We start from the raw sequence: 19,601 nt of genomic DNA, 5'->3' as shown, positions 1-19,601 counted from the left end.
TCGTCAGTACTAAAATTTTACCACGACTGACATCTTTACCTCAACATTCTCCTTTGTTCTTGAACACACGTAATAAGAATGCATTTAACTGATGAATTAATGTCTTCTGTTTACACCTTTTAATGCAGAAACTGTTATAGAATACATAAGCAAGGTAGCTGATTCAGTTATAAATCATCAGATCTACTTAGCTTATTGGGAAATCTTCCTCACTTATCCATTTATTGGGAAATCTTCCTCACGCATCCATTTATTTTTAAAGTTTAACTTAGTTCATTTTTCTTCAGATCATAGTTTATGATCCTTAGATCTTCAGTGTAGTGGTACATTACAGACAGCAGCTTGCACAAAGGGGGAAGGAAATGATCTAGTTATAAAAACTTAAGGATAGGGCTTGGTAGAGTTTCACTCATTTGGAGGAAGTAAGAAAAGACTCAGTTGTAAAAATAATCAATTTCTTTGTATTCGTATGAATTTTCTTAATGACTATTAAATAAAATTGTGACATACTGGATAGAGTGACAAAAGGTAACATTTTGGAGCTTGTAGTTAGGTTTATTCTAAAAGTCAATAGAAAAATGTGATTTGGTATAAGTAACATTGGAAATATTTCTGTACTTTGTGACCAACAATCCTAATAATTTCTCTTCTGGAATAATATAGGAATTGAACTAACACGTCTATTCCTTAAAATGTCAAGTACACACTAACTTGATATTTTTCTGATGATGGAAATTAAATACTGTGTGCTGGCTTGGAAACACATAAGCACTATGAAAGAATGCTGTACTGTGTTTAGTGTGACGAATTAATATTATAAATAGTTACTACAAAGTATAAGATACTGATTAAGTAAAAGCCTGAAAGAAGAGTTTTAAAAGTATCTGTTCTGTACTTTTTACTTTCTTAATCAGTAAAGCTTAATTGTGTGGAAGTGAAATGTTCACTTAATTGTAGTCCAGGCTTTATTCCTGCATTAGAGTAATTAAGGTCCAGGCTTTATTCCCTGCATTAGAGTAATTAAGGTAAGTCGTGCAGCCATAGAAGACTGACTTATTTTCTTATGTAGAACGTCCTCTTAAGCCTTGTCTTCTAATTTTATACCATTAGCTTATAGGAGCTCGAAAGGATGAAGAAACAAGTTCTGTGGGACGAGAACAAGTAAATAAGGCCTACCATGCATATCGAGAGGTTTGCATTGACAGAGATAATTTGAAGAGCAAATTGGATAAAATGGTAAGTTGGTTTGAAAAGGATGGTATCTGTATGTTGTAAATGAGTTTTCTCCTTCAAGAGGTTAAAATTAGAAATGAGATATTTACACTTATTAGATAAAAAATTTGCATGGTCAAGGCAAAAATAGAAAATTTTGATAGGAATATTTGTAAGTCATTTCTATACAAAATATGTACTCAATATGTAATGATGTTTAGGTCCTTTTGTTTTTTTTTTTTTTTTTTTTTGATGTTTAGGTCTGAAGTACATCTAACACCACTAACTTCTTTTGAAAAATCATGACTTAGTAGAGTTTATCACTGTGTTTTTTTTAAAAAGCCAGTGAATAATATGTCCTAAGTTAGAAGAAGATTAGTGAAAAACTGAGTTCATTTCCCACCTTGCTTTTCAAAGGATAGAATCAGTTTTTTCAACATCTACCTGAAAATTAATATATAATACCAACCTATAGATTTTATTGAATGTAATTTGGCATTTTCTCTACTTAACTAGAATAAAGACAACTCTGAATCTTTGAAAGTATTGAATGAACAGCTACAATCTAAAGAAGTAGAACTCCTCCAGCTGAGGACAGAGGTGGAAACTCAGCAGGGTAGGCCACTTAAACGTGTTATAATTATTCTAACGCAATTAATACATTTTTCCATTCCTGTGTTATATCCATGATCAGTTTGCTATATCTGTATCCTAAGGACTTATTTTTTAATTTTTAGGCTTATATTAATTGCTCTGCTTTTACAAAGTATCAACTTTTAACTTTTCCTTGGATATAAATTGTACTTTTCCTAGAGAAAATTTGATGGTTTTTATTCAGGGCTAGTTTGCAGTGAAGTAGATGAAGAAAGGAGTAGAACCCCATCCTCTCCAAAGCCTCTTGCCCACTGCTAGACGCCCTGTCATTGAGTAGTTACAGTTGCTTCCCCCCGCCCCAATTTCTAAAGGTTGTTACCAATGTGCAGATGAGATGCTATGTTGAAAAGTTAAGAGTGGGAGATATGGGTATTAGCCTGCTCCCATGCACATTCATTCTGATGAGACAAGCTGACGAGTAGGCCTCTGAGAGACCTTTTGATGGGAGGTTGAGGTGAGATCTCTCATGGCAGCTGATTGGGTCTTTTTCTATATACAGAGCCTAAGGAACCAAGTCAAGGGTTAGTCCATATCCAGTGGTATTGAGTTTGTACAGTGGAATGTTTATGAATAAAATTGTTCGGAAGTTATGTTCTAGGCCTGATGGTCAAACTTTATACTTTCTAAAGGGACTAGATGGAGTGATGAGCTGAGTGAGCATCAGTTCACTCACTTCATTTAATTCTTATCACTCTCAACCTTGACGTATATAGATTATTCATCCATATATAATTTCAGCATATGCTTGATATGTGTTGTATATTTTAAAGTTTCAGGCTGACAAATTTGCTCTTTAACCTAAACCAAAAATCAGGGATAGGGGTAATTAATACATTCTAAAATAAGATTGCTAGATTTCTTATTAGCATAGATACATGAAAGTAATTACTGTTTTTCAGAAACTTAGTAATTGTTCATTATTTATATTGGTTTTTCTTTTAACCTGCATTTTATTGGCATAATCTTTTTCGAATTGCAACCAATGTAGAAGTCAGAAATAACAATTTTAATGTCCATCCTTTTTGTAGTGATAAGAAATTTAAATCCACCTTCATCCAACTGGGAGGTGGAAAAGTTGAGCTGTGACCTGAAGATCCATGGTTTGGAACAAGAACTGGAACTGATGAGGAAGGAATGTAGAGATCTCAAAATAGAGCTACAAAAAGCCAAACAAACGGTATTACAGAATTATTAAATTGAGAAATTCAGCATGCATATGTGTGCATCATATGTAGGATTTATTACTAAGTGTTAAATCATAGAGTTGACATAAATTATAACTACTTAGAGAGTCACATTATCTGAAAATTCACCTTTATCTTCCCCTTTAATCATTTTTGCTAAAATATGATAACTATACTTTTAGCATAATCCCAGAATTATGATTTTGTTGTTTAAAAGCTAATTTTTAAAAACCTTATTAGTTTATTAATTTATTAAAGCTGTTCTTTCAGACTTCCTTTCCTTCAGTTTCCTTAAGTCATTTTTTTCTCTGTAAAGTTTAAAGAGAACTCAGGTTTTAAGTTTCCCACTTCATTTAACGTAATAATTTGATTAATTTAGACATGACAGGAGACTTGCTTTTAGAATTACTAAAACAAAACTTTACAGCATCCACTAATTCTCAGAAGTCTAATACTTTTGGAGCAACTTTAATTTTCAGCTAATAGCTGAGAATGCAAGAATTGGGGTTGGTGGAGCGGGGGGGTGGGGGTGGGGAGCAAAACAAAAACCCTGCTTGAGCTGCTAAAGTGTGGTTAGCCTGAAGTCATCCACTGAAACACAAGTTGCCTCTCGGGTCCTCACCCAGAGTCTGTCTACTAATACAGTGATCCCTGGACAATGGGGTTGTGACCTGTGGAGGTCTGCTTATACAAGCTTATACAAGGATTGTTTTCAGTAAGTATACAGTCGGTCTTTGGTATCTATGGGTTCCACATCTGTGGATCGAGGCCACCACAGGTTGTAGACTACGCTATCCATTGTTGGTTGAATCCACGGATGCTGACCCGAGGATACAGAGGGACGACTGTGGGACTTGAACATACGCAGATTTTGGTACCCACTGCGGATCCTAGAACCAGTGTCCCGTGGATAGGATACTGAGGGACAACTTTACATTGGGTTCAGAAAAGCTTGGATAAATGTTTTCAATGTCATGACAATGCTGAGAATAAAAAGAAGGAATGATAGAGAAGCAGAGCAGTGTGGGAGCAATGCTCCAAACACAAAGTTTAAAATAATTATTACAAGAAATTGAAAAGTTTAATAGTCTGGAGTTCAATAGCCATTATATACATTCTATACACTTATGTATTTCAAACTAAGGTAGCCACGTAGATAATTATTTCTCAGGTCAACATTTTGCCCATCAGATTATCCAGCACTACTAAGGAGCTATGTCCCCACCCTAGGTTCTTCTGAGCAGCCACCATCTGAAAGAGGAGCTCCGCCCACGCTTCCTGACTGCCAGCCAGCACTCTGCCCTGAGTCCCAGGTGTCCTTAGATGAGCCAACAGGTCTCTCGTCTGTAATGTGGTCTTTACTGAAGGTGACCACTGGTTAAGAATGAGACAGGCATTAAGAATAATGTAGCATCCTACCTTGGCCTTTACCCAGTGAACTCCTCTGAACTGGACAGTGAGAACTTGATTTGGAGCCCCCAGGCCTGATAAAGGGGAAACACCCACTATAAAAATTACTATCACCTCCCATTAGAGAAAAAAAAAATTGTTTTTCCTACTTGACATCTGAAGTTGATTTTCCTAGCTTTGCACCCGTGATCACATGCACAATTCCTTTAGCAGCTTCCAGCATCCTGTCCTGCAAGCCCAGTTGCCCGTAGCCCTTGAGAGGCTTCTTTTAAAAAGATGTGCTTGCAGGAAAAGATCTGCATCTTGAAGCTCTGAATTACAATTGTCAGTATATACTTTCTACTTGAAATGATTTGATAGCTTTTATAAATAATGGATATCTCCTTATAGAGTAAGAAGCAGAACCATGGAATCATAAAAACTTGGTTCATGATTGTGTTGCTTATTGTGACATTAGCAAACTCATTTAACTGAACTTTTTTCTATAAACTTGACATTAAATATCTAAGCAGCGTGGTGCCTAGTACATAGGGTATTCAATAAGTGAATGTGTTTCAAAAATTTTAATTAGGGTAATCCAGAAAAGCGCTTTAGGGGTGTATATGTGTATATGTGTTAATACAGTTCAGTTCTTATTTGTTTTCCACTAGGTGGTGCTAGAGGATAAATTTGCTTTTAGTTTAATTGATCTTTCACAAATCACAGAAACAGACTTGAAGGTAGAAGAAACTTTAGAAATCACTTGTTTTATTGCTGATGATGTTGCTTTATTGCTGAGTCTTTGTTGCTGAGACTAAGAAACTTTAAGAGTTGAAGGTGAGGGAAGGGAGGAATTTGTTTTTTGAAAAGGGGATTTAAGACACGGTCCCTTCTTCATAGGAATTTATTTGGCTGGAGGAGGGGAGATTTAAAGTCAAAAATGCTCACAACTAATATAGAGATATGAACCAAGGAAAGATGGAGTGGAAATTTATCAATTTATCAAGGGTTCCAAGTTTAAATCTTGGTATTGTGGGATGTGTACATTTCAGTCTTGTTTCAAAGGTGTTACTGGTCAGAGTCCTCTTGGATATGGGAGTCAAAGAGCAAGCTATGGAGAGAAAATTTATTTTCACATTAATAATCTTATATCTACTGTAGCCATACTTACAAATATTTTTAAGATGGTACTTTCTGTGAAACATTTTATAATACCTTCTGAAGTGTGAAATAGCATCCTACATGGACAGAATAGTGGTGTTTTGGGGGCTTTGCTTTTTTTTAAAGTACTTAGTGAGCTCAGTTGATTGTTTGGTATTAAATGAGGTCAAGGTTCCAGGGTCATTTCCACTATGGGCCTTCTTTACTTTCTGTATCCTCCAGTTTTCCAGCCACTTATATTCAGAACAGTGGATCCTTTTAGAAAAACAGACCACTAGGACTGAAGCGTAGGAAACACTGGCTCAGTAAATGGAGTTGGTGTAGATGCCTAAGGTAGCCAATGACAGCCTCTTTGGAGATGCACAGTGTGCTGTGTGTACTAAAGGTTCTGAGCAGTCCTGAAGTACAGGAACCTATTTAACTTGAACAGTGTTTCCGAGGATTTTGTAGCTATGGGCCCATTTATGTGAAACTCCAACATCAGATGGCACAAGTTGGGAAACATATCCATTACTGCCTTTAGAACATGGCAAACTGATGACTGGCCAGGGACAGGGTCTTTGAGTATTAGAGACAATTCCTTTGTGCTTTTTACTAATTTACGTTAGATTTTCTGAATTGTTAGGTGGTAGCTGGAGAAATACTTCACCAAGCAAAACTGTTAGGTTTTTTGTTTTGTTTTGTTTACTATCATTGGCTTTAAAAACAAGTAAGATTGGGCTTCCCTGGTGGCACAGAGGTTGAGAGTCCGCCTGCCAATGCAGGGGACGCAGGTTCGTGCCCCGGTCCGGGAGGATCCCTCATGCTGCGGAGCGGCTGGACCTGTGAACCATGGCCGCTGGGCCTGCGCGTCCGGAGCCTGTGCTCCGCAGCGGGAGGGGCCACAACAGTGAGAGGCCCACGTACCACCAAAAAAAAACAAAAAACAAGGAAGGTTTCCATTGTGCGTATATGTATAAGTATACACTAATTAAAATGTGTATTTTTAATTAATTATACAGAGAAACGAAAAGTGACTTGATCTGATTCCTTCATTTCCTATGAGGAACGGGAAAGGAAAATGTCCAAGGTTATGTGCTTTGTTAGTGGTCAGACTTCCTCTGACTTGTGGGCCAGTTCTGTTTTCCCTCTCCACAGGGCTCCCTGAGATGCAACTAAATCATTTACAGTATTTAGTTGGTATTTTCTGAACAATCAGATCCAAAGACACTTTAACTTCTGTAGTACATTTTTTTTTTTTTTTTGCGGTACGCCGGCCTCTCACTGCTGCGGCCCCTCCCGCTGCGGAGCACAGGCTCCGGGCGCGCAGGCTCAGCGGCCATGGCTCACGGGCGCAGCCGCTCCGCGCGCACGTGGGATCCTCCCGGACCGGGGCACGAACCCGCGTACCCTGCATCGGCAGGCGGACTCCCAACCACTGCGCCACTAGGGAAGCCCTCTGTAGTACATTTTGATATTTTACACTCCCAAACTCAGAGGACTTATGAAGTCCTTTTGTGGCTTTTTAGTGTTCCACTTTAAAAAATATCATTTAGATTATATAAATAAGAAATGGTAAAGTTAAATTTTGTTTTCTTAGTTTATACTGGCCATTTCTGCTAATAGAATTAGTGCCTGTGGTAGTCATTTTTATTTGTTATAGACCCTGAATTGAATGCATTGCAAACAAGTGTGTTACAGAGTTATCTTAAATGTATTAAGTCCACTTTTAAATATCTTTTATAGGTTCTTTTTGTCATCTATAACCTAAACTACTAAAACTTGGAAGTATATAAGGACTTTATGAAGTCCTTTCCCTGTCATTTTCTTGTGGAAAGAAGAAATTTATGTTAATCTTTTTAAACAACCTGTTAAATTTTGGTACTTCTTTGTAATAATATCAAAAAGTGAAATACCAATAAACTTCCATTTTCTGGTGGAATTCACTCAGCTATACCTGAAGAAACAGTAATTTGATCAATTTGTTACCCTTTTTTGAATATAGATTTCAGATTGGTATCATCAGAAATACATTTTGTAAGACTCCAAGGTCTTTTATGTGAGAGCAAGTGTATTTTTTAAAGAAAATTAAAGCATTAATGACTTTAAATAATTGGAAATGATTTAGAAATACCTGTATAAATTTGGAGTTATTTCATTAAAATTGAATATAAGATACTAGTTTTATGCTGTACAGTTACAGATGTATTCTGTAAAAGCTGAAGCACGTGTAGGGTAATAAAGTATTGAGAATAAATAGAAGGTAACAATTACAACTTTTAAACTGTTTTTTAAACAATGACAGTATCCATCTCAGGAAGACAATCTGAAGAGCAGAGATCTCCAAAGACTAAGCATTTCAAGGTATGAACATCCTTCAGCATTCAATAATAATACATTATATAATAATAATTATTATTCTGTAGGCCACTTTGTATAGGTACATAGATTTCTGTTATGATTTAACCTTAAAAACAGGTTGACACTATTTGGGTACTGCATGTAATTTCTGATCACAATGTATTTATAAAAAATATTTAACTGTTCCTTAACAACAGGCTTGAACTTGGGCAGTAGAGAGGTGCATATTGTGATGCCTTAGATAAAATTTTTGAACATTCAGTAATATTTTAGATAGGATTTTAGGGAGCTAGTTGTGCAGAAGTATTCTGTAATTCTGATTTTTACATGAAGAATTATGCATTTTCATACACAGCAATATCACTTTGTCTTAAGGGCAAACTTGGACAGCCTTACTCTTTGATAATGACATGAATTTTAAGAGAACTGTCCTCTTGGGGTAAGAATAAAAGTAGCTATCAGAGTTCATGTATGCTACTTCGGCCCTTTTTTTTCTCAAATATATATATCATTTTTATTTAAGTAACATAAGTGCATTGTTTTATCTGATAATTTTTGTTCTGCTATGTTAACATCCCCTCTCTCCTTGGATGCTTCCACCCAATGAAACATACTCATTTGACTTCATGGTTTGCTCGTTTGGCTTCCAAAATTTACTGAATTATCTCATACCTATTCTTCCTATCAAAAATCTAATGGAGAGAAATGCTCAGTTGGGGAAAACAGTATGAGGAAACATGGTGCAGCCCCTCTTCCTGTGTGAAGGGCCAGCAGTAAGTATTATAGGCGTCATGGGCCAGAGTCTCTATTGCAGCTTCTCAGCCCTGCCATTCAAACAGTAGTTCACTTATACCTTCAACTTTCATCTAAATATACAGCAAGGAAGTTTTTCCTTTTTTTAAAACATGTGTCTAGTATAGCGTCCATGTGAATTATTTTTCCAAGGTGTCTTCTATGTCAGTTACCTTCTTCCTTCCTGTCAACCTAGGTTTCCCCTTATTAATTTTGTTGTATTTGTCATTTTTATAAGCCTTCTTAAACCATTTTTGGAAAGAAGCATGTTAGAATCAGTAGGTCAAATAAAAGGGCTTATATAGTTTATTAGAAGTACATGGTATAGAACAGGGCTTCTGCTTCCATTCATGGGCAGTGTTACATAATTTGGATCACTTCTTTTGAGAATAACTTGAAAAGTTGTCCGCCACCCACCAAAAAGATGTGTGTTTGAAGGCATCATATAACTAAAAAGACAGTGAAGGATCTCCAGGCCAGGATTTGGAGGAGGAGGAAGGCCCCAAGAGATGAGTCTGGTTTCTGAGGCTGAGAACTATGTAATTGTGGCTTTGAAGTACAGTTTTGAATTCTCTAAAGCTCAGTATCAATTCAGGGTATCAACTGAGAAAAAGCTTTTAGAATGAATTAAGTTCAGTCTAAGAGTTTCTGTATGTTAAAGAACTGTGTAATTAAAGCGGGTCCTAATGGCTCCCCAGTGCTCAAGTACATTTCTGTGTTTGCAGACCCATAGCAGTGTGGATTGCAGAACTGATTAGCTCTCCCTCTTCTGGTTAGCAACTAGAAAACTAATAACCAAACTGTAGCTTACCCTTGGTAAACTTTATATCATGCATTTTTATGTTAGCCTCATTCCTGACTGCATTTTATCTTGTTTTTCCTTTACCTTATCCTTTATACCTATTCACAGTTTATAGTCCTATGTTTTATTAGTCTTTAAGTTACATCATCCACTTCTAAATGGAACAATTCAGATGATAAATTAAGTTTACTATATTAGAAAAGCACGTAGGAATGTTTCCATAAAACCATTAACTAAAAGTTCAGGTATTTTTAAGGATTATTTTCCAGTTATTTGGAAAACTCCCCTTTTTGGAACACCTCCTTTTTTGCATTTCCTCCATCATATTGCCAGGGGAACAAGGTGGTACCATATTGTTTCCTGAGTGAACATGTTAATTACTGGAGGCCTTTTATATGTTCCTCATTGTATACAGTATCATTTAACAATAACAGCCCTGCCCATCAGAAACTTGGCCAATGTCCTGCCAGTGTACTAGCTGGGGTTACCTTTATGTTGTTGCCTTCAGTTCTTAAGCCAGATCTAGGTATGGGGTAACTTCTTCAGATGCAAATTCTTGGTTTAGAAAATAGGGATTAGGTTAGTGTTTTTCACACTGTGCTGTGTTGCCTTAGTTGATCATGAAATTTTGTGAGTTAAGACAAGCATTTTAAAAATAAGAAAACAGAATAGAACATAACAGAATATGGGTTGTAGTGTAAAATGATTGCCTGCTGTGCCTTACAATTAAAAATATTTGAAAGATGCTTGTTTGAAGAAATCACAGTTGTCAAGATATACATTTCAAAGTCTCTAGTTCTTGGCTAAGACTATCCCATACTTTCATTTTAATTCCTCTGGGGAATGTAATAGTTCAATAAATTTTCAAAAGCTAAAGAAAAATAGAGCTGAAGTAAAAAAAACAAAATCAAGTAGATTTTTCTTATACAAGGAACATTCAGTATTAAAGAGTTGAACGTACAGTGTCAATTAAGAAAACTGAGCTTTTACATAGTTTTTACTATGTAAGCTGGACACATGCCCCCTTGTTGAGATGTGGATAAGCAGGTTTCATTACGTTTAAAATTTAGAGGTGTGGAATTTTATACTGGGACGAAGAAGGTTGTGTTGGAAGTCAGTAGTTGGCAAATGTGATGAAGCTGAAGGTTATGATGATTTGAAAAATGTTACCCACAAAGGGCAGCAGTCAGTCACAGGACTGGATAGCTGAAAGGCAGCTTTGAACAGCAGCTTGTTAGAGTCAGGAAGTTCTCCGGCACCTGCTTCCTTGTGTGTGAAGTGAGCTCCCAGGTTGCCGCGTTTGTGTGAGAACCGGGTGAGGTGCCTGTCTAGCACATAGTACATGCTCAACCACTGTTAACTTTTTGTCTCATCTGTCTTATTTCTTAGGGTTTTCATTTGGGGTGCTTTGGTGTTGCATCTCAGTGTTCAAGTAGCTTTATGAGTTCTTTGTACACAACTATATATATCATTAGGATTTTGCTTGTATGGTATTTAAAGCAAAATTAATTTATATTCCCAGCTGGTGGGAGGTAGAAGGGGAACAGTTTATAGGCTCAAAAATACCTGGATAAGTAAAGGTTAGCTGGAGCTCTGCTAAAGATCTGTGGATGACAATTGTCCAGTCTTACTTAAGCAATGATTTGTTCAAGTAGAATTTAAAAAATTTTAACACACTTTGAAGACTATAGCACTTTAATATAAATGAAGTGTAAAGTAACTGCCATTACTTTGTTATCCACAAGAGGGAGAGCTTATACTTAGTAATAATTTTAGTTTTTTATATCTGTAGTTTTCTATTCAGGTGACATTAAGGGCCAAAGAAAAAGATTAGACATATGTTAAACTAGGTGACCTAGTTTTTGGTGTCACCTAATTTATAAGCAGTCTTCATTAAATTGAATTGGAAAATGTGTATTAGTGCTGCATTAACACCTCTATTATAATTTTCTCTTATTTTATATGGGTAGCTATTTTGAATGATGCAATGTTTGATATTCCAGTATCCAAACACTGTCTTGAGTACTGTACTTGCTTTTCTCCAAGTCAGGTACTGATTTACAATCTCAAGCCACTGTTTTTAATCTGTATGATTCATATCATGACTGTCTGCATGAATTAGCACATGTAGAGTGTTTACACTTAGCTGCTACGTAATGTGAGTAACTCTTTTTGGGAAGCATGCTGAATGCCCAGAATTGCACCAAGGAACCACTGACTCTTCACACTTCAGACAGTTCCTATGTGAGACACTCATTGTAGCACACGGCTCAGATGTTGACTGCCGAAGCAGAGGTGGTTAACTAATTTTTGTGAAGTAATTATTTCACACCTATCAAAAACCTGCAAAAATCCCTGTGTTTTTTAATAGACAACTGGTTAACAAATGACGTTACAACAGATTAAAACAAGTAGATTTTTCTCAAAAGCAGTATAAAGTTTATTCTCCTGCTCCTATTGAAAGAATTATAGTCTGAGTGGAATGGGAATATTTTGACAAAAAAGGAATGCCATAATTCAAAATAACTGTTTTTGAATATATCTGTTGTTTCCATAATTAGAATAAGATATTAGATTTAGATATGAAGAGTGTTATCCTTGTAGTTTGTTTAAAGGTTTTTGTTTATAGCTAGACAGAAATTGAAGCATGACGTGACATGTTTGTTTAATTTGATTTCATTATTACTAAAATTATACTAATATCTTTAAGATGCAGTAGGGGTTGTTTTAACACTATGAGATCAGTTGTTGTATTCCTGTAAAGTTGTGTAATGTAAATTTGAATAATATCTTTAAGAGGCAGTAGGGTTGTTTGAACACTATGAGATCAGTTGTTCTTACGTATGTGTTGAAGATTTTGATTTATTTAGTTGGCAACTAAGAACCTAAAAAAAATCATGAATATGCAAATAAGAATGCTTAATGGAAGATGAAACTCAATAAAATTAGGTTTAAAATAACTGATTTATAACTTTTCAGATAATTGAGGTAAAATGAGAGGTATTTGTGAAGTTTTTATTTCTGTTTCATATAATCCTCTCTCCAGCTCCTTTTCCCTTACCAGGAAATCAGCTGGCTCTTCATGTCTTGTGCTGTCATGTCACATTGGTTTAGAACCAACAATATGAGACAGCCCAGTCAAACATAAAAGACTGGAATGCATGAAACCTAAATTTTAATGTGGGCTTCGGTGTACATTCAGAATTGATAATAGCATTTCAATTCACAACATCAGAACAGAATAATCAAAAGATAAATACAAATTCAAAATCCATCCATGAATGAATGTCACTTTATTTATTTATTTATTTTTTTGCGGTACGCGGGCCTCTCACTGCTGTGGCCTCTCCCGCTGCGGAGCACAGGCTCCGGACACGCAGGCTCAGCGGCCATGGCTCACGGGCCCAGCCGCTCAGCGGCATGTGGGATCTTCCTGGACCGGGGCACGAACCCGTGTCCCCTGCATCGGCAGGTGGACTCTCAACCACTGCACCACCAGGGAAGCCCTATTCTTGATCAGATTTGCAAGTGAAGACCATATTCCTTACTATTAAATATATTAACGCCACTGCACATCATAGGCTATCATAAAATCTCAGTCCTGAGGAGAGCACTATTAAACTCGTTGGTTAGAATACTTTTTATAATACCCTTCTGTTTAATATAGTTCAGTTAATTGATAAAAATTAGGTCAGTGTTATTGTGAATAAGATTTTTTCACTTGTTATAATGCTCTATTTAAATATTTTAATTATTTAATGAGGATGTTTTGTTTAATTTGTATTATTTCACAACAATTTGAGCAGAAATGAAGATAAGCTCATTTCTATTTTAAAGTTATTCCCTTCTCTCCACAGAGAATAATAACCGTTAACTTTTTTTTTTAAAAAAAACAACCCTGTATTTCAGTGATAATATGCAAAGTGCATACTGGGAACTGAAGAGAGAAATGTCTAATTTACATCTGGTGACTCAAGTACAAGCTGAACTGCTAAGAAAGCTGAAAACCCCAACTGCAATCAAGAAAGGCAAGTCAGGGTTTGCCGGAAACCACTGATTCCAGCCAAACTGCTCAAAGAGCAACTCGTTATCGTATCTTATCGAAATCTCATCAAATGAGTTTGATAAGCCAAAGTATATGTAGTCTATTCACAGCCACCCATTCTCTGCTCTGGCTTCAGCCTCATACTGGTCAACTTCACACATAAAGGTGTTGCTGATGTGTGTTTCTTTAGTACTGTATTCTTTTCCCCTTGTGGCTTTTTTCTCAGCCAAGTGTTGCTTATGTGTTCAAGGCTGAGGTGTTAAGTTTGCTCTAGTTGACCTTTTACCACAACTACTTCATATATTAAAAAAAAAAAGACACCAAAAGCTACTTTCATTCCAGTGCTACAGAATATACCAAAGACGTAGCTCTTTAAATTGTTTTTAAAGAGAGAACTCTGATTCGTTACTTGGTTATTTTCATTTTTTGTAAACTTAATTTTTCTTTCCTTAAAGAACAGATTGTTTTGAATAGAGACTAGATGCTATATTCACTTAGCCCTTTCAACCAAACAAAAATTTTCATTGCTTTGCATATTTAACTGCTTGGCTGATTAAACCTTTTCCTGAGTTTTGTGTTAACTAGTAGTGGCTACTTTGCCAAAGCTGTTTCTATACTGAGAAAAATCAGTGCATTTGTACCTTTTATTACGTAATGATTGTATTCCTGTAAAGTTGTGTAATGTAAATTTGAATGCTGTAAACTTTATTTTTAAAGGAATGAGATGTGACTTTTTATTTTTTAAAAAATCATTAATTTAAAACTGTCATTTGCACCTCAAATTGTCCCTAAAGAGGGCACGAGAGATTTTATAAATAGTTCTCCTCAGAAATGTTTCTTGTGGGGTGGGGGACGTTGCATGTTGGGACAGAAAGCTAAATTCAGAATTGCCTTTCCGTTTCTAGGGTTAGTTACTTACGAACCAGGCAAAACAATAAGGTACTTTGGCATGCCCCAACTTAGTTTACGGTTCATTTTGTCCTCAGGTTTTCCAGTGGCCAGGGTTACATATGAGACAACTTTAAGTTGATGGTAGAAATAAGACCTCTCTTAAATGAGACTCATGGAGTAATTTTTCAGTGAGCCTCTTATATACTAAATAGAACTTCCAAAAAATAATTAAGGAGAAATGCTCTCTACTCATTTGGAAACGCTTATTGTCGTGTCGTTTCTGAGCTGGTGAAGGATTTTAACCGCAAGTTTCTAGCACGTTTCCTACGACAGTGCCAGGCCTGGGGCCACCACTCTCCACAAAGAATTGAGTGCTTTGCGGAGTGGACAGAGATAAGCCCAGGTCACCTTTTCTCTAGACCCACATGTCACCCTGTCCAGAAGCTGAGCACTGTCACCTCCTCCCAAGAAAAGGGGCAGTGAGCTTATTTTTTAATGTGGTTCAGTTTCTTTCTCCTTTAAAACTAGAGTCAGGCCTTGGTGGCACTTGGTATCCGTACAGAGGGAGGGAGGCACGCCCTTGCTTTGTGTTGTCTGTGGCTGAACAGCAGCTGGAGAGCGGTCTGTTTTCTAAGCCATTACATGTTACTAAACTCATTTTTTTTGCTTTTTTTTGACCTATATTGTGACCATAGCAGAACTTACATTTACCATTATATATATTTGACAAGAAATGAGATGATTTTATAGCTTTTAATTTAAATTGTTTTATCCATAAAAGCCTTTAATATATATCAAATTTCAGTTGGGTCTCACCAATTCACAATGTAGTTATTTCTGGAAAAATTTACTTTTGGACCACCTATGGAAAACAGATTTGACTAAGCTAAGGAATATTACATCTAACAAAATTATTAAAACTTAAGAACAGCTTTCTTAGTCTCCACTGACACACAAACATTCTGCAAGCCTTCTCCAGCCATATTAAGAGCCAGGAACAGGGTCTTTACTTGTATTTTAAGTGAATTGGTTTCCAGCTTTTTAAAATAGGAATTTCCTCATGTTCACTATGATATGGGCGAGACAAGATTCCTGTGTCCATTTTGCAGACGAGAGAAGTGACACCTGGAGCAGTCAAGTGTCACCCTGTCAGTAAATAGCGGATCCAGGATTAGAACTGAGATCATCTGTCAACTTCAAGTCACACTGCCACAGTGATCGCACTAACTTGGAAATGTCCATTTCCAGTTCTAGAATCAACCAAATTAACAAAGTGTTTGTTTACTGTTTTATGATCATAAATACCAGGACAGCTGATGCTTAGCCTGTGCTTTCTTTTCAGCTTGTGCCCCAGCAGGATGCATGGAAGACCTTGGGAAAGACAGCACAAAGCTGCACTTGATGAATTTTACTGCAACATACAAAAGACAGGCCCCTCTCTCACCAAACAGCAAAACTCTTTGTCATGCCACGTCTTCCCCTTTACCAGGAGATGCAAAGGTTTTATCAGAGAAAGCAGCTCTCCAGTCATGGACAGATCATGAGCGATCCATTCCTCACGATGGCACAAACTTTCAGGAACACAATTCTTATGGCAGAAATTCTCTGGAAGATAATTCTTGGGTATTCCCAAGCCCTCCTAAATCAAGTGAGACAACATTTGGGGAAACTAAAAATAAACCTTTGCCTTTACCCAACCTGCCACCACTGCATTACTTGGATCAACATAATCAAAACTGCCATTATAAAAATTAATTATGAAGAGATTTATGACGTTCTCACGAGGTTGCTGTATCTCCCTCAGTGGTTTTCTTGGGAAATCATTAACAAACTGAAAGCAGATTTTGATTAAACTTTTGCAGAGTTCTTCAGTATTTACATTTGCACATAATGTACCCTATTATGTAGTTGATTTTTCAGTGTGAAAGAACACCCTCCGGCTAAGAATCAGATATGTGTTACTAATTAATAAACCTAAGGTGTTTCACAATGACAACTCTACCTTTGATGATAATTGTACATTTCTGCCCATCACATGAAGAATGGAATTGAAAGTTTTCAGACACGGTTTTACAAAGCATGTGAAATGCCTAACTCATAAAAATAAAGGAGACCATTGTATCAGAGAAAAAGCATGTTAAGTTGCTTTAAGTTGCATAAAGGAGTGAAATGGCAATGTGACTTAGGTTATATTTCTGCTGACCTTATAATGCGTAAGGATAAGGAAATTACAGTGGAACAATATTATCTGGGTTATTGCATCTATATGTGGTATTGTGTCTCAAAGTATAAGATTTAAAGTCATTTTATGATCACGATGTTGATAAAATTTAAAGTACAATTTGGATTTTAAGACTTGAAATCTGCTCGTTGAAGCCAACTCTGTCCTGGTACATCCCTCAAGTCTTAATTGAAAAAAAGTGATGAAATAGTTGAAAAACTATGTGGTGTGTGAATAAACTATTACAGTCATATACATTATCCAGTTAGAAGTAGGAATAGTATCACAAAGGCTTCAGTCTAATCTGTCCTTCAGTGCTATAGTGAAAATCCCAATGGGTGTGTAACTGTATAAAGCCGTTTTCTTCAAAGGGTCTACACCTGCTTGTTACGTAGAGCAGCTTATTAACTGGTTAAACTTTGTTTTGAAATGTAATGATTTTACTTACTGAGAAAGTGGTTTTTAATTAATTAGAATCCTAGAAACCAAATTCTGTGCTGTATTGATATATGATAATAGTATAATCATGAAATGTCCCCCAACGCTTTGATTCTAAGAGCCTATCATTTATAACAAGTAACAAGGATAGCTTCATATGGAAATTTCTCTGTATTCTTTCAGGGTGGTGGTATTAAGAATATTAGTAATATATGTCTCCGTTCCTACATCTTTTGCCTGAGATAAAGCGTTTCATGTAGAAGGCCTTTATCCTTTTTGATAGACAGTTGCAAACACCTTGGACTCAAAAGAATATTTCAAATCTCTTCTACATTAACTGAATAGCATACATATATAAACAGTGTTCACCATTCACCAGATATTTGTCTTTCTATTATCTTACTCACTTATTCAGGCTTGTCTGTGATTAATGGAGTTGGTGTCAGATGCTGGAATTTATTCTGACCAATGAACACAGCTGACTCGAGGGAGTACAATCTCCTGCCAAGTAATAGAACAAAACCCAGTATGCATAAAACAAATACAAGACCCCAGGCTTTAGCTGAAGGAAGCAACTACCTGTGTAATAACAAAGCAGCAGAAACTATTTGTCATGTGGCTGCATAGGCTGTACATTATATCTAATCTCTAATGTAGCTTACTGGTTTGCCTTTTTTAAAACCAAGATGGAGCATTTTCCTTTGTAAAGAAAATAAGTCATATGACATAATGGCTTGATTAATGTTTTGAACAATGCCAAGACATTACTTAAAATAAATTATTTTTGTTTGAAATTGAAGTGGAAATATTGTCCTTGCCTAAATATTCCAGGGTCATGTACTAATTATAGGTTGTTAATCTGATTCATGTAACAGACATTTGTCTTGTTAAACCAACTTCTGAATGGAGACAATGCTTTTGCATCTAAACAATAGGGTAGCTATCAAACAGGTATGCTAGATGTTCTTGACAGTTTAGAGTGCTAAACAAATGATGTAAAACTATTTAGGAAAGGGTAACCAAAAGAAATTCTCCCAGTCATAAATTTTTAAATGTATTTTATGATCATTTCTGTTATTGGTAAGATTCAAAGAGAAGTGAGAGAATGGCCCATCTGTAGCTTATTTAAAATGGAAAATTTTGTTGACTTGTTTCATACTAGTTGAAGCTTGCTCCAAAGGACTTCCCTTGAAAATTTCTTTAACCTCCAGATTTTCATAAGGATAACCCAATTCAGCACATCCATAACTCAACAGAGTGAAAAGAACATGGATAACAACAACAAAAGCCTCTCGATCCTCCCCATTAGCTAAAATACAAGTTACATCTTCTCTAAAAGGAAACTGAGGTTCTGCTAAAGTGGAACCTAATTCATAACTAGAGCAGGGATGTACCTCTGTGGAACACAAGAACCAAAGTAGAGGGGAGAGTTCAGGCTTCAAGCACTAAAGGACTGAATCCTGTGAAAACAGTCATGGTCTCATGCAGAAACGCTGTCTGGAGAAGGCAGATCGTACGGGTAGAAGATCTGTGGCCTGTAACTGAACAGGAGAGGGTCAGCAGAGGTGCAGGGGTGCCAGCCAGAGGAAGAGCCGAGTGGATGGGGACGGATTCCCCAGAGTACCATGCATGCAGTGGACATTTTTATACTCTATAACCTAGTCTGTCTAGCACTTGTGGGGAAGCAACATCTACATAGATGAATTTTCCACATAAAAATGAAGCTGGCCCCTCTAATTCTAATTAAAATAATTATAACCACAAGTTGTATATTTTTAGTAGCTTTTTAAAGTAATCATTTTGCCCTTTCCTCACTTAAGTCATTGAAAACAAACTAATTCCTGTGCTCTAGGAAATCAAAAGGCCCCCAGAGGAGCATGGGCTTGTTTACCCCCATGCCATGTGGTCTCTGTGGCTGTATCTGCTTTGCTTGTCTGCTCCTGTTGTCTCCCTCCTTTTGATCTGTATACCTGGAAAATGTGGTCTCTCTGGGTTTCAAGTAAGAGTCAAGTAGTTCCTTTGAGTGGTCTACTCAAGAGCAAAGTGTGGAACTTGAACATCGCATGGTTCTTTAGGGTCCTATTTACTTTTAACTCGATGGGCTCAGTTAAATCTTGTCCTAGTAGGCAGGAATTTCTATTTGTGATTTTAATAAAAACTATGTAAATACATAAAAATTTTACTTACCTGGAAACTAGTTGCAATGGCTATGGTGAAGAGTTAACAGCTCATAGGAAAAAAAGCAACTTTTAATATAAAAGCTGAATCTGGGATCAAATTATTACATCAGGACAGAAATTTTTTACACTAGTTCCTGAAACCACTACTATGTTACAAAATGGTCATTCATCCTTATAAAGAAGACTTTTTTTTTTTTTTTTTTTTTTTTTTTTTTCCGGTACGCGGGCCTCTCACCGCTGTGGCCTCTCCCGTTGCGGAGCACAGACTCCGGACGCGCAGGTTCAGCGGCCA

At 36.5% G+C, this 19,601-nt stretch overlaps 1 protein-coding gene across 1 annotated transcript in view; it reads left to right on the top strand.

The window, feature by feature from the left end:
- Positions 1-17,922, top strand: part of AZI2 (5-azacytidine induced 2) — a 39,731-nt gene extending 21,809 nt beyond the window's left edge. The window contains exons 3-8 of the mRNA XM_082664636.1: positions 1,111-1,236; positions 1,729-1,828; positions 2,895-3,043; positions 7,885-7,943; positions 13,444-13,562; positions 15,813-17,922. Of these exons, the coding sequence (XP_082520762.1) occupies positions 1,111-1,236; positions 1,729-1,828; positions 2,895-3,043; positions 7,885-7,943; positions 13,444-13,562; positions 15,813-16,225 (966 nt within the window). The 3' untranslated portion in view covers positions 16,226-17,922. The remainder of the gene's footprint in view (positions 1-1,110; positions 1,237-1,728; positions 1,829-2,894; positions 3,044-7,884; positions 7,944-13,443; positions 13,563-15,812) is intronic.
- Positions 17,923-19,601: the final 1,679 nt, after the last annotated feature.

This window comes from Grampus griseus, assembly GCF_964374135.1.
Source record: "Grampus griseus genome assembly, chromosome: 10".
NCBI classification, from domain to species: Eukaryota; Metazoa; Chordata; class Mammalia; order Artiodactyla; family Delphinidae; genus Grampus; species Grampus griseus.
This window is presented reverse-complemented; position numbering and strand designations above follow the sequence as displayed.